The sequence below is a fragment of the Diadema antillarum genome, unplaced genomic scaffold (assembly GCF_040938485.1).
Source record: "Diadema antillarum isolate AM-2024a unplaced genomic scaffold, OU_Dant_1.0 seq00000266_RagTag, whole genome shotgun sequence".
Classification (NCBI taxonomy): Eukaryota; Metazoa; Echinodermata; class Echinoidea; order Diadematoida; family Diadematidae; genus Diadema; species Diadema antillarum.
In genome coordinates this window covers 2,151,517-2,165,185 of record NW_027271303.1, presented here as the reverse complement: position 1 = coordinate 2,165,185, position 13,669 = coordinate 2,151,517, and the positions used below count along the sequence as shown (strand labels likewise).

The following is a 13,669-nucleotide window of genomic DNA, read 5'->3' as shown; positions in this document are numbered from 1 at the left end:
CATGTAACAGCACAATTGCAATTGGGTAACAATGAAAATGCGAAACATCAGCCAAAAGGGTTTGCCAGAAGTATAACAATCTAAGAGCATATCTGATCATGGTTTGCTATCTACATGCAGTACATAATTTTTCATAATCAATTATAAATAATTTGACAAATTGGTCAACAGCAGTGTCAACCACCTTCGGTGCCAGAGTGAATTGCATGGAACTTGTTGGAAAATACGAATGCTAGGGCACAATCAATCGACATGCGATGTTGTACCTTCCCACAGTGCTGGATGGGGAGGGCTCTTTTGGAATAAAAATCATGTACTACAATCAACATTACTCTACACTTTAGATCTCAAAATACTCCAAAACAACTCATCTTCTTGACAAATCGTGTCAGCCGGGCAAGTTTCTTGGTAGACCCTTTTGATGTATTACAAACAAATTCCCAAAGGGTGGAAGATGAATTCTGAGCCCTTATGAGAACCACATGTTGTGGCTTTAAACTGACGGGGAATCAATTTCTTATCTTACCTGTCAACCAGCCGAGACAGGTATTTGTCTGCAACCTTCCTGATCTGCTTCAGGACGTGATTGAACTTGACCAGCAGGAACTGGGCGTGGTGGACGAGCTCCTTCTCTCGCTCCTCTGTGCGCGGCTGAAGGGTGGACGGAGAAATTGGTGCAAAGTTAGCAATTAAAAAAAAATGTAAAAAAAAAAAATCAGACTCACTTATGACTCCTGGGGTGATAAGATCTTGTATCTCAATCGGCAACTTTGAATCCAACTTTGAATATCAAAAATACTGATTTTAGTTTTGAAATAGATTACAGAACTTTATTAAAGTAATCGAAAACAATGTTTCTATATCATTTGACATCAACATTAATGTTATTTTGTACAAATGTTGCGTACTGTGAATGAAAGCATTTTTGCGCTCTCCTGAATACTCATGATTTTCTTAGGTATGAGGTTAAGTCATCACAGGGATGAATATATTGCATTGCAATAATGATGTGGAAAAGTGGCTGGTCTCCTTTATAGATGTTTGTGTGCTCATTTGCTGCCCTGATTTAGGTTAGGAACAAAAGCACTACAGGCATAAACTAGTGGCAAGACCAGCCTCCACTTGACTCATCATGCAAAGTTTGCAATTACACACACCAAAAAAATATAAAGAAAAAAAATCAGACCCATATACGACCCCTGGGGTGACAAGATCTTGCATCTCAATCAGCATATATTCAAGGATTTTCTAACCCAACTTTGAATATCAAAAATACGGACTTTAATTTTGAAATACATTACAGTTAATAAAGAAATCGAAAACAATGTTTCTGTATCATATGACATCAACTTAATGTTATTTTGTACAAATGTTGCGTACCCTGAATGAAAGCATTTCTGTGCTCTCCTGAATACTCATGATTTTTTAGGTATGAGGTCAAGTCATTGCAGGGATGACAATAATCATGTGGAAAAGTGGCTGGCCTCCTGCACAGATATTTGTGCGCTCATTTACTGGTCTGATTTACGTTATAAACAAGCCTGCTATAAGGCATAAACTAGTGGCAACACCAGCCTCAACTGGACTCACCATGTTCGCCATGATGTCGAGGAAGGTGTCGAAGACCTTGTCGAAGGAGGCCAGGAGGCACTGCCACATGCCTGCCTTGTCCTTGATGATGGCCTTGTCCTCCAGGTAGGTGAAGACCACCGCAAAGCTGGTGGGCGTGGCATGGCTAACCCGGAGCGTCTCCAGCCGGTGGACGGACAGCAGGTACGTGCACTGGGCAAAGTTGAGCTTGTTGACGATGACCGCCACCTCGGCAGGGTGACCGAGCAGGGAAAGGATGTTCTGGCGGAGCTCGTTCAGGTCATTCTGGTCAGGAAACATTAGACACATTATACTTTTAGTCATTTACCTTCTACACATGGCTATACAATTCATTGTGAACGGAAGGACATGTTCACACTACAAATTTAATCTCCACTCTACCTGTTTATCTGTCTATATGAACCTTGATGCATGCAGATGGTGCATGAAACTTTAATTTTAGATATGTCCAGATGAAGGAATAAGGGGCAAAAGAATGCACAATTTCATGGGAAAGTATAAAAAAATATTTTGCATTTGTCATGGCTACTGCAGGTAAATGATTACTGATAGGTAAGTATAAAAATCTAGTCATGGAAGGCAATAATTACACATGGCACTATCTATTCTCACACTGGTAACCATGTCTCCTAGAGTTTGAACTTTGTAGCCATGCATGTTGGTTAACTCACATACGACACGCTGTCATTTCTCAGAGCGGAGTTATACTGGAGCTCTGAGCGCAGGTGTTCCCCGGGACTGGAGGTGAGGAGGGGGGACTTGGCCGCGATGAGACACACCCCCTCGTACCACTCCTTGGGCCACAGACCTGTCATTGGTTTGGGAGAAAAACAACAGATAAAATCTGATTGGTTGAGTATCTTCATAATCAATACAATATTGGCAGGGGGTATCGACAGAAATGCACTCTGGCAACATTTTGCTTTGGATCTGAATGGGCGGACACAAAAATTCTCCAGCTACAGACATGTGGAACTAGTATAGTCATGTATCCAATGCTATGTCATCTGCACCCTATACATGTATGTTAACGGCAATATTTGGTCCTGAAGTATTTTTCTTGTGATCTCATATGGCAAATATGTCTCATGATTTCTTAATTCACTTGATAATGAATGCAGAACACTAAAGAAGTCTGACACATTTTCCACTTGCTTGTGAGCATTTAAAGGAGCAGGCATTGCCAATAAAGAAACAGATCACACAGACTTATGGGGGGGGGGGAGATTTTGACCTTTATTTGGATGTTGCTATCCAATGTACAGAATGATGCCAAAATTGTCACACTCTCTGAGAATAATTATACAATTACACATGTATTACATACATTATTACATACATACACACATACATACAACTCCTGTACATGCGCACATACAGACATACATATTGTACCTACAAACATACATATAGACTTTTAATAGAGACTGACATACATATAGACACACAGACACAACAACAACATAAAAAAATGTTAACACACCAGGAAATTCTTAAGATCTCAAATTAGTGGATTGCAAAGAAACTTAAAATGTTGATCAAATTTGAACACAGCAAAAATCGGCATGGGAAATGGCGTCAAAATGCTCGATCTTTTGATTGATGATCTTTGATCTGTACTACTAGATTCTGAGTGCTGCTGGAGCATATTGCATTTGAATTTGCATTTATTGTGCAAACTGCCCCAGCACAAAACAAGTGTCATGAAAATATCACACTGTGGATGCTTGATTTGATCTCTATTGATCTGTATATAATGTAAAAAACAACAACAACTAATGGGGCCATGCAGTAATGGCACCATAATATGACATATTGATAGTAGAACATTATGAATGGGTCCAGTCTCTTTTCCTATTCTTAATGTTGAACAGTTTGAACAATATTGATATTTATATAAGGCCTAAATAGATCCATGTCATTTGATTGGTTGTTTGACACTGATCATTCGGCCCATTTCACTATGACGTTATCATCCGTGCAATTGTGGCTCCATTTACTGTGCAATTTTGGATCCATACGATTTGCTCCATTGCATGCACTCCGAGAGCCTGGCACACTACGCATGTAAAACGCTTGCGTTTGCAGCTCAGCGCGTAGGCCTGTGCGACAGTGCACTGGCGTAAAGCGCTCATTGAGCACTCTCTTGATCTCAGATCCCGCACATTCTCTCTTGTTTTTAAATTTGTAAAACATCAAATGACAAGGATCTATTTTAGGCGTTATATAAAACAAATAACAAATGATTTTCATTCGTGCAATGGACGGAATATTTCATTTGGTGAAAGATGAAATTATTGATCCATCAACTCGGCTGCGCCTTGTTGAATGGATCAATAATTTCATCTTTCACCTCATGAAATATTCTGTCCACTGCACTCATAAACATTCATTATTTGTATAACATGTTGTTAACCCTATGATGTTTTAAACATTTCTTGTTCAATAGTCAAAATACTTGGAGAGACAAAAATTCAATCAAACACTCTTTTGAAGAAACAAATATAAAATTACTGTAAATGAACAAACAATCTTGTAAATTAATGTCATTTCTAACTACAGTAAACCAGAAATAGAACAGATATTTGGAGAAGCTCACCACAAATCAAAGTAACGTTTCAGTAAAACTGTCCATGCACTGATGTACACTAAAAGCATACAATTGTACCATAACATCACAGAATATTCATACATACACACATACATAGATACATAGATACATACATACATACATACAATGTACATACATACATACATACATACATACATAAAATATATACATACCTACACACATTATACCTATCTACCACAGTACATACACACTTAAACACATACAGTGTACATACATACAGTGTACATACATACATACATACACACATAGATTACATACATACATGCATACTGGTACATGTAAACATCACACACTACTGTATGTGCATGGCAGGCACTACATACAGCAAGGCAGCATCAGCAGCTAAATAATGCTCTCATCAATCTAAAGTATGCCACTCTGCAACATCCAATATTGCACAAGACATCAGTTGATTTGAAACTTATGTCACATATCAATGTCCAACACCATTAAAAAAAAAAATGATATCAAAGCATCAAATACAATATGTATGCTGGTAAGACATATTACTGCGGTTTTAGTCAGAAGTAGCATAATGTCAGACACACATGAGATATTTTTACAAGGCATTTCCTGGTTCACATATCCGTTCTGCTACAGATAAATAAACAGATATGAATACACATACGTATTTGACTGATATCATGTGCACCTTCCTTGTGAATGGAAACCACAAATTGAAACTAGCAATCAATTCAATAAATGCAATAAAACTGTAGCATTCCAGTATAAAACTAACAAAAAACAAAAAACAAAACCAAGTCCATAAAAGTGTCAACACAGCGCTAAACTTGAAATAATCACTAGATAACAACGCATCAATGACAGCCCCTACAAACTGTGCTAACAAGTCAGCGCAAGACATAACAGCCAGTAAGTTGGAAAGCAAATGAAAGTTAAAGAAACAATTTGGAAGCAAAAGGGGTGGGTGAGAACAGGGAAACGAAACAAGAAATAAAAAGCGAGCAATTTGTATCCTTGTCATACGTCTTGTTGTTTGTGGGACGATATTCCAGACTTGAATCCCTGGGAGAGAAAGGAAATTCCTGGGATGTAAATATCATTCCATACACTAGCTTCCTACTGCCACAGACACATACTGTCAGTAGGTATACACATGGATGTACCCTTTATATATCTTCCCGGTTTCTACAAATCCAGTGAGAAATGGGATTTGTGCCCCAAAAAAACGATAGGATGGTCCATATTAGTTAAGATTTGATACCTTTGTGGAATTTCATTCTAGTGACTGTGTGAATTCTAAGTCATGAATGCACTTTGCACATATTTGTGTGAGAGTCCTCATTTGCAACAAATTCCAGGAATTGATTTAGAATAAGATTGTGCTCAAATGTTGCTCATCGCTACCTCGTCTGATTTGCATATATTTGATTGTGATTGATATCATCATCATATAAAAACATGCGACAATTTAAACCCTGCAACTTTCTTATTTCTCACCTAAAACTAATGAAACTTTCACAACTCCTTGTTTTTTCTCTGTATTGATTACACAGTGACTTCAAGCTACAGTTGTTCTTCTTTAAGTCAGTGTTCATCTGGAGTTTACACAGTACCTTTCTGTTGAAAGCCGCATTGTGTCCAAGATAACATTGAATGTAGAGAAGCTAAGTAAGTCTCTAAGTAACTCTCAGCAAATTTTCCAAATTTTCCAAATTTTCAATTTTATGTTGCCATTTTGTATCAAAATAAAATCAGTTACTTTCAAGCATTAGTTGTAAAACTTTAAAGAATTACTTCTCTGCTCTACAAACACTATGTGCTTTCAGTGCATGCTATTTCACATCTTTTTTGTAGATCTAGTGAGTTCTGCATTATGCAAATTCATTTTATCTGTTTCAACTGTATCTGCAACTGCATTAGCTGTGAAAACTGAAGCTCTTATGTGTTTGACAGAGTCAAAGGAAAAACAAAACAATACAGGAATGAACGAAAATTTTAGTAAAATCAAAGAGAAGCTACAGAAAAGGTTTTTGACCAAACTCCACGTATTTAGATAATACATACATTATTGATATCACCAAGTACATACCATGTAGCTACTACAAAGAACAATGACTGAAATACCACAGAAATTACTCTTCTATAAGAAACTGATGATACTAAACATACAACATATTTACAGCACTGAGAAGTGATATGTATACATATGATATGCACTAACACACTATAAAGCACAAATAATAAACCAATGCACCAATTATAATATATACAATTTGACCTTGTTGTACTGACACTCATACCATGCATACCTACAGGAAACACTAAATACAATGTATCACACACAAACATTTTACAAAATGATTAACAAGTGACCTGTTATAAAAGCATGTACCCATGTTGACAGTATGGAATGTCATTGTTACATATGCTTACATGTTAGTTGTTATTGCTTTTTTGCAATATTACATTTGTGTATAAAGTTATCCCTTTCTGTGCCATACAACCTGTAGGCCGTAGGCAGTGTGTATGGCGATATATAAAGGTACTACTAACTGTGCCAATTGGCACTCAAATGCATTTCCTTTGCATATTCCATGAATATAATATTATGTTGTCACACACACACAAAATGGAAACATGTGGGATGTACAGTAGATATGTTCCTCTTCATTTAATGGCCTCACAAGTCTCAACATAATATGTCTGCAAGTCATATAATATGCCAGTGTTGTTCAATCTTGGTATGTGTTGTGGTCTTTTGTTGTTTTCTTTTTTTCTTGTTGGGGGGGGGGGGGAGGTGTCCCCTCTTACAGGTAAAGTGAAAATAAACAAATACTATGCAATGGAGCATTTATTTCTGCATATATATGCATCTATATTTGAGGTTGTTATAAATCTTCTACACTACACATATTCATTAGCTGTTGTTGTCGTCATCGTTGTTGTTATTGTTCAGCTTTATATCTTCTCTTCTAATTTTCCAGACAAGCATTACGTGATAGAGAATAACTCACCCGAGTCTTCCACAGCGAATCCCATGACCACACAGTAGAGCCAGAAGTCGCGGAAGAACTTGTGGAGTCTCGGCTTGGGGTCCTGGATAGGTGGCAGTCTCTTGATCAGCTGAATCGGTGAAGAACCAGGAGCAGCAACGCAAGAACAAAGGTTTACGACATTGGGATATTTGATTTGATTTGATTTATTCTCTGCGTGGAATTGCTTTTGCAATTTCCAGCAATAAACAAGTATAGCATTACACACTCTGGTTATTTTGTACAATTTCAACAAGTTTCTTTACATAAAAACTGACTCTGTATAATGGTACACAAGAATCAATGTATTGGTATATTTGTAGGAAGAAAATATCCATGACTTCTGTTATGCAGTTTAATGGAGAAGGTGTTTTTATTTCCTTTTCTTCTTTTGATATGCAGGATGCACATACTATCAAAGTTTATCTGTGATAGCATCTCACTACACTACTTTTTTTCACCATTTCTTCTCAAAAAAATAACAAAGTGCTGATGTTTTTGATATTTCAAAAGTCCTCACATTTTGAGAAATAAGGATCAAAACAGCAAAACTTTGTACTGTACACATCTCTTCATTTCAAACTCTTTTTTTCTTTCAAAAAGGTCATGCAATTACATATGAAACATACAATATGCATCATTTTATTAGTCATTGGTTACTGATGAAACAAATAGTAAAGAAATAAACACATATTGAGAAATAAGGATCAAAACAGCAAAACTTTGTACTGTACACATCTCTTCATTTCAATTCAAAATCGTTTTTTTTTTTTCAAATAGGTCATGCAATTACATATGAAACATACAATGTGCATCATTTTATTATTCATTGGTTACTGATGAAACAAATAGTAAAGAAATAAACAAATAACAAGGAAAGTAGACAGGAAGTGAAATCAACCCCTCACCGTTGCCAGGACGGGGATGAGGATGCCCAGGTTGCCTGCACTGCTGGAGGCCTTGATGGCCGAGGGGGCCTTCTCGCTGGCCCGCTTACCCTCCAGGCCCAGCTGGACGAAGAGCTCGAGGAGGCGCAGCAGGAGGTCCTGCTGCTCGTTCTCCCCCGTGATGCAGGCTGAGATGTTGGCCAGGGCGTTGATGATCGCCATGGAGCAGTGCCTGGAAGGAAGGAAAGTGAAGGGACTCTTAATCCTCTCTACCAACTGGTAGACCTTCAAGCGGACAACTCTTTCACACTTCCTTTACAGCCCAACTCTGCTTGCAGTACCACAACTATATGTTCCAGTGTAATTATGATGGTTCCACTGCACCATTATTTGCTACCATTTCATTCACTAACTTAAACTGCTTCTACTTTGATGTAAATTGATACATAGGAATCACAAGCAGAGACAGAGAAACACCATCCATAAATCATGCAAAACTACACCGCAAGGAAAAAATGCTCTTGTTCTTTTGCCATTCCATAAGTTGGTTGATTCTAAATTTTCCAGTCCAATGCCTGCAAAACATTCACTTCCAGAACATCCACACATTTTGATGTAAAGAAGGCAGATTGTTAATACTAAAAAAAAAGAAAAAAAAAACATTCAGATGTTACAATGTGCTTCAGTCCAACACAAAGGCCATGGTGACACAATAGGGTTTAGGGCAATTAGCTAATCTCTATTCATTGACAATTACCCATAGTCTTCAGACATCAAAGCCAATTGGTAAACACAGCACAGCTAGGGTTAAATGAATGAATAGGGACAACAGGCGTATCAGGGCAATTACCCCTCCCTCCCCCTTCCTGGGCTAAATACTGGTTCGTGATAAGGTTAGAGTAAAGATTGAGGTTAGGGTTAGGTTTAGAGTTAGGATTAGGTTCACGATTAAGGTTACGGTCATAGGAAGGGTCTGGGTTATTTGTCCACAGGGTAATTACCCTACCCATGATCATTGATGCCCTTTCTCCTCGACTCATGGACCATTATGGGCTTGTGGAGTACTCTTTTCTACATTATAAATTCAGCTTTGTCAATCATACCATAAAGAATAAAATTTTCGGTTTCTCTAATGATAGTACGCTGACGAGTCTTTTCAACTACAGCAAACTCTTCAGTACAAAGAAGTGGATTGCTTTTGTCCCACAACTCACCTGTATCTCTGTGAGGCCTGGGAGCTGTTTGGTGTATAAGCAGATGATCCAGCCTCCACACTGATCTGAATAAACATGTTCATCACCTCCTGTGTGACTGCAGGCTGTCAAAAAAAAAAAAATAAATAAATAAGTGAGATGATAGCAAACGGGAAATAAAACTGCAGAAGACTTTCATCATCTGGGAAGATCATACAATTATAGGAGATTTAGGCTTCTACCAACATTTAGTCAACCAACCATCGGTCCAATGATTATGAAACAAGCACGCAGTGCTACAGAAATGGTGCAATGAAGGAAAAGAAGAAGAACTCACATGTCCGGAAAGTACAAGGCAGCCCAGCATGTCGACGATGAGGACGTCGAGGGACGAGGGCGGGGTGCAGAAGCGCTGCTGGAGAATCTGCTGCACGCTCTCGATGGTGCGGGGCGTGTCGCTCATCACCACGGCAACGTGGCCCATGGCCAGGATGGCGTTGGACGAGATCAGGGCGGAGTCCCGGTCGCTGGACTCGGCAATGTACAGTGCGTTGGAGACGGACGCCAGGAAGGCTTGGATGCAGTCCGGGTCGTCTATGAGGCCTGCTCGCAGGGACCTGGGAACCACACATTTCCCTGACATTAATCTGCCCTTGGTGCCAAGCATTTGCTATTGCTAACTATTCTATTCTTCTCTTAATAACTGTATCAATACTTAATTTTGTTTGCTGTTTGGCAGAGAGAGAAGTCTATCTCCCTGTGCACCTTTTTGTCACATTTTTACCATTCCCTGTGAGCAATTTTGACACTAGTTCTTTATTTCAAGAGAACTTGCACTGACATTTAAATGGCATGCTTGTCACCATCATGTTCACTTTCTCATTTTGTGATGGTCTTCAACTATGTTCCCTAGAAATGGATGTTACTTGAGAAAACAAACAGTTGGCACCCAACTACTACTACCACCACTGCTATTACTACTCCTACTACTAGTACAACTTTTGTTACTATATGTCTACTACCACTTCTACCACTACAACAGCTAATAATAGTGATATGTTTCTGTCAGTTGTACTGTATTTGCAGAAGACAAATTGTTAGAGATCAAAATTGATCAAAAAATCAAAAATAAACATGTTACTCATTTCTTTTTTTATTACAAACATACAGTGTATATCAAACAATTTGGTTTTGATGATTTGATATCAAGGGGGTGGTTTTAAAAACATAATTGTACCACTGTCCACATCCACGTCAATGGTACAATGTAGCAGGATGTGAATCACCCTCATGTCATCTTAATAGGCATTTACTACGTCACAGAAATACCAATCTTTTGAATACCAAATTGAACCACTATAACTCCACTGCATGTATCAACCAACCAATACAAGATCCAAAGCCTACCTGCAGAGGTTGGCCATTGCAGCATTTCTCAGCCTCGCAAAGGGGTGCAACCTCTGGTCCCCACCTCCTCCGCCTCCCCCTCCTCCTCGCTTGCTGCCACTGCTTCCCCCCTCCTTCCCACTCTTGGACCGTGTCGAGCTGGAGTCGGAGACCCGTATTGCCGGACCCAGCGACTTGCCGCTCTCGGCATTGAAATGCTTCTGGAGCTTCACCAGGATTCGCGAGGGACCCATGAAGAAGTCCCGCAGAGAGCTGGTCGTGGCGTTAGCGACGGTCGGGAACTTCTCCGCCAATGTTCCCAAGCCCTGTGGTAACACATGAGGAGATTCAAAGGACTTATTGACATTAAGACAGGATCTAAGCAAGCCACAAGTGTGGTCCTATTATTAGCACATATCATGAGCTCAGTTTGACTGAAATCTGCACTTTACGTAAATGAAAAGCAAACTTGAAAATCTGATTGTAATCTTTCGTTCCACGCAGCTCTAGCTTAATGTTCACTACCCAATAGCACAGGTCTTTCTTCACCCTAAAATGCTATAAAAAGGTGAAATTCCCAGGCAAATAGGCAAATGTATAACAGACATTTTAAAAAAAGTATATATATATCAAACATCACATTATCAGGTATACATTAAACTGAAATACTGCTATGATAGTGGTTCAAGAATAGGCAAGAAATACTTAAAACATAAAAAAAAAATACTAATTAAACAGACCAATGAACACTCTACAAGAGTCCTCTGACATGTTGGGCTGGCATAAGTCTACCACCCAAATGTCAAATGTTTAGGAGCAAGGTCACAGTCTCTGAGGTGAGACCTTTCGTACCTGAAGTGCACAGAGGAACAGCGGCATGTCAGCTATGAGTTGCTTGGTACCAGCACTGGACTGCAGCTTCTCAGACAGTTTTCCTATCAGATTGTCGGCCCCTGAATAACATGACAAAGATAAATTCATGATAAATGGATGCATGCAAGCCCTAAACTTAACACTTGTCATACTTGTGATTGTCATCTTTTACTGTAATATGAATACATTGTAATTTCTGACTCATTCTTTGAAGTTTCAGATGGCATAAGTTAGACATTTAAAATCTAATTCCTACATCTAAAAAAAAAAATTCATTCAAGACTTCCAATTCTTGCATCTGATTTGCATCCAATCCAGTGAATATTAGACAAAGCAGTAACTAAAATACATGCACACTGTAGCAATTCCATAATTTTGTTCTTGTGACTTAAAGTACTAATTTTCTTGAAATACTTAAAAACAAGCTGGAACGAAAGAAGATTTGGTCCTCTCAATTTTGTGTACACTGTCTAGTTTGTGTAAATTGAACATACGCAAAGTTTATGATCCACAAACAGCTGATTGAGAAATTCCATTGATTATGGAATATACATGGTAAATGCACAAACACATACACTGCAAAATTACGTACTAAAAAAAAAATTGTTTATGTACAAAAACTGATGCGCCCAATTAGATACTAAACAATTTCAACTTTTGTGAGCTTAAACAATAAAAATCAAATTCAAAATAGACTCATAGATTCTGCATGATGCCTTTAACCTATGATACCAGCTGACAAAAACCCTTTCAGAACCTTCACAATTTTCCTTGTTTATGATTTGGATGCCTCACAAGCCATGACTGAAACCTGTCACCACTGACCTCCTTCGTCACTGGCAGCCCACACCAGGAGGTCCACGCAGGTGGCATTAGCCTTCAAGGCCAGGTCACGTGAGTTGAACTGGCATGGCCCCTTGGTGGCGCCCTCCACGCTCAGATCTTGCAGCTCTGTCTGGCCGGACAGGAAGAGCTCGCGGACGAACATGTGGACTTCACTTTTAAAGCTGTCCGGCAGTGCTGTGAAAGATAGGGCAACATTAAAATAATATTCCAAAACAACCACAATCATAGCTTTTCAGGGTTAAGTTGCCAGGATAATAACAGTAGTAGTAGTAGTAATAGATCTATTCCAATTTAACAGATACACAAAGATGTCATATTTATGTATCACTCTCAGAAAAACAATTATGAAACATGAGCTCAAATGGCAGAGACTATGTTTGTTTTGATTTCTTTTGGCGATATCTTGTGAAATAATATAAATGACTAGTCAAAACCAAACTAACAACATACAGCACCAAACTACAGAAATTTGGTCTCTGGAACTAGCTATGAGAGGTATTAAAGGGGCATGGATAAGGTACATGTATCTAGTTCTATGACAAAAGTGCCTTGGCCACAGCTTGAACCCTAAATCTCCCTACACCCCACAATCCACTAGGCCATGACCATGACCCATGGCTTGCAAACACAGACCATCGAAAGATTATCCTGTTGAAGACTAGTCCCGAGTACACTTGGGCAGGTGTCTATGGGAAATGCATGTCATAGGTAAGTCAGTAGGTCCTCAATGGGTTAAAGAGGGAAGGAAGGCCGGGGATTGGGCAACTCACTCCGTTGCTGCTGCAACAGATGCCTGAGCAGGGAGACCAGCACTACGTTGGTGACCTCACTGAAGGACTTGTAGGGCAGGGTCTTCCTGGGGCCTGGCTGGAGAAGGAACTGGTTAGCTATGCTGTCCAGGGTCTGCAGGAGGCTTCTGGCGATCATCCTCTGACTCTGGGTCACACAAACCCAACACACACATCAAAAAGAAAAAAATGCATGATAAAAAAACATTGTAGTTAAAAAAAAATCGTGTGTGCATCATAATTTTACATTTTGAAAAGTGGAAAACTTTTAATCTTATTTTGGAGGATGCACGCTGATGTGAAATATGTGGCATACACTGACCAGGTTATCAAAACATGAAAAACTAACAACATGCTGTGTCTACAAAAAGCAGGATATAATCGGCAAAAATATCTTGACTAGCATGTATACCACTGTTAGCTTGAAAAAAATGCTTTTTTCCATGAAAAAAAACCA

General features: G+C 38.9%; 1 protein-coding gene across 1 annotated transcript in view; it reads right to left on the bottom strand.

Annotated features, from left to right (window-relative positions):
* The window catches only part of LOC139729847 (phosphatidylinositol 4-kinase alpha-like), a 43,431-nt gene that overhangs the window by 23,436 nt on the left and 6,326 nt on the right, over nt 1–13,669 (bottom strand). Inside the window, exons 7-17 of the mRNA XM_071640770.1 lie at nt 13,195–13,360; nt 12,404–12,598; nt 11,558–11,658; nt 10,727–11,031; nt 9,657–9,936; nt 9,341–9,444; nt 8,148–8,358; nt 7,222–7,330; nt 2,283–2,419; nt 1,591–1,875; nt 527–651 (exon numbers count right to left, since the gene is read on the bottom strand). Of these exons, the coding sequence (XP_071496871.1) occupies nt 527–651; nt 1,591–1,875; nt 2,283–2,419; nt 7,222–7,330; nt 8,148–8,358; nt 9,341–9,444; nt 9,657–9,936; nt 10,727–11,031; nt 11,558–11,658; nt 12,404–12,598; nt 13,195–13,360 (2,018 nt within the window). The remainder of the gene's footprint in view (nt 1–526; nt 652–1,590; nt 1,876–2,282; nt 2,420–7,221; nt 7,331–8,147; nt 8,359–9,340; nt 9,445–9,656; nt 9,937–10,726; nt 11,032–11,557; nt 11,659–12,403; nt 12,599–13,194; nt 13,361–13,669) is intronic.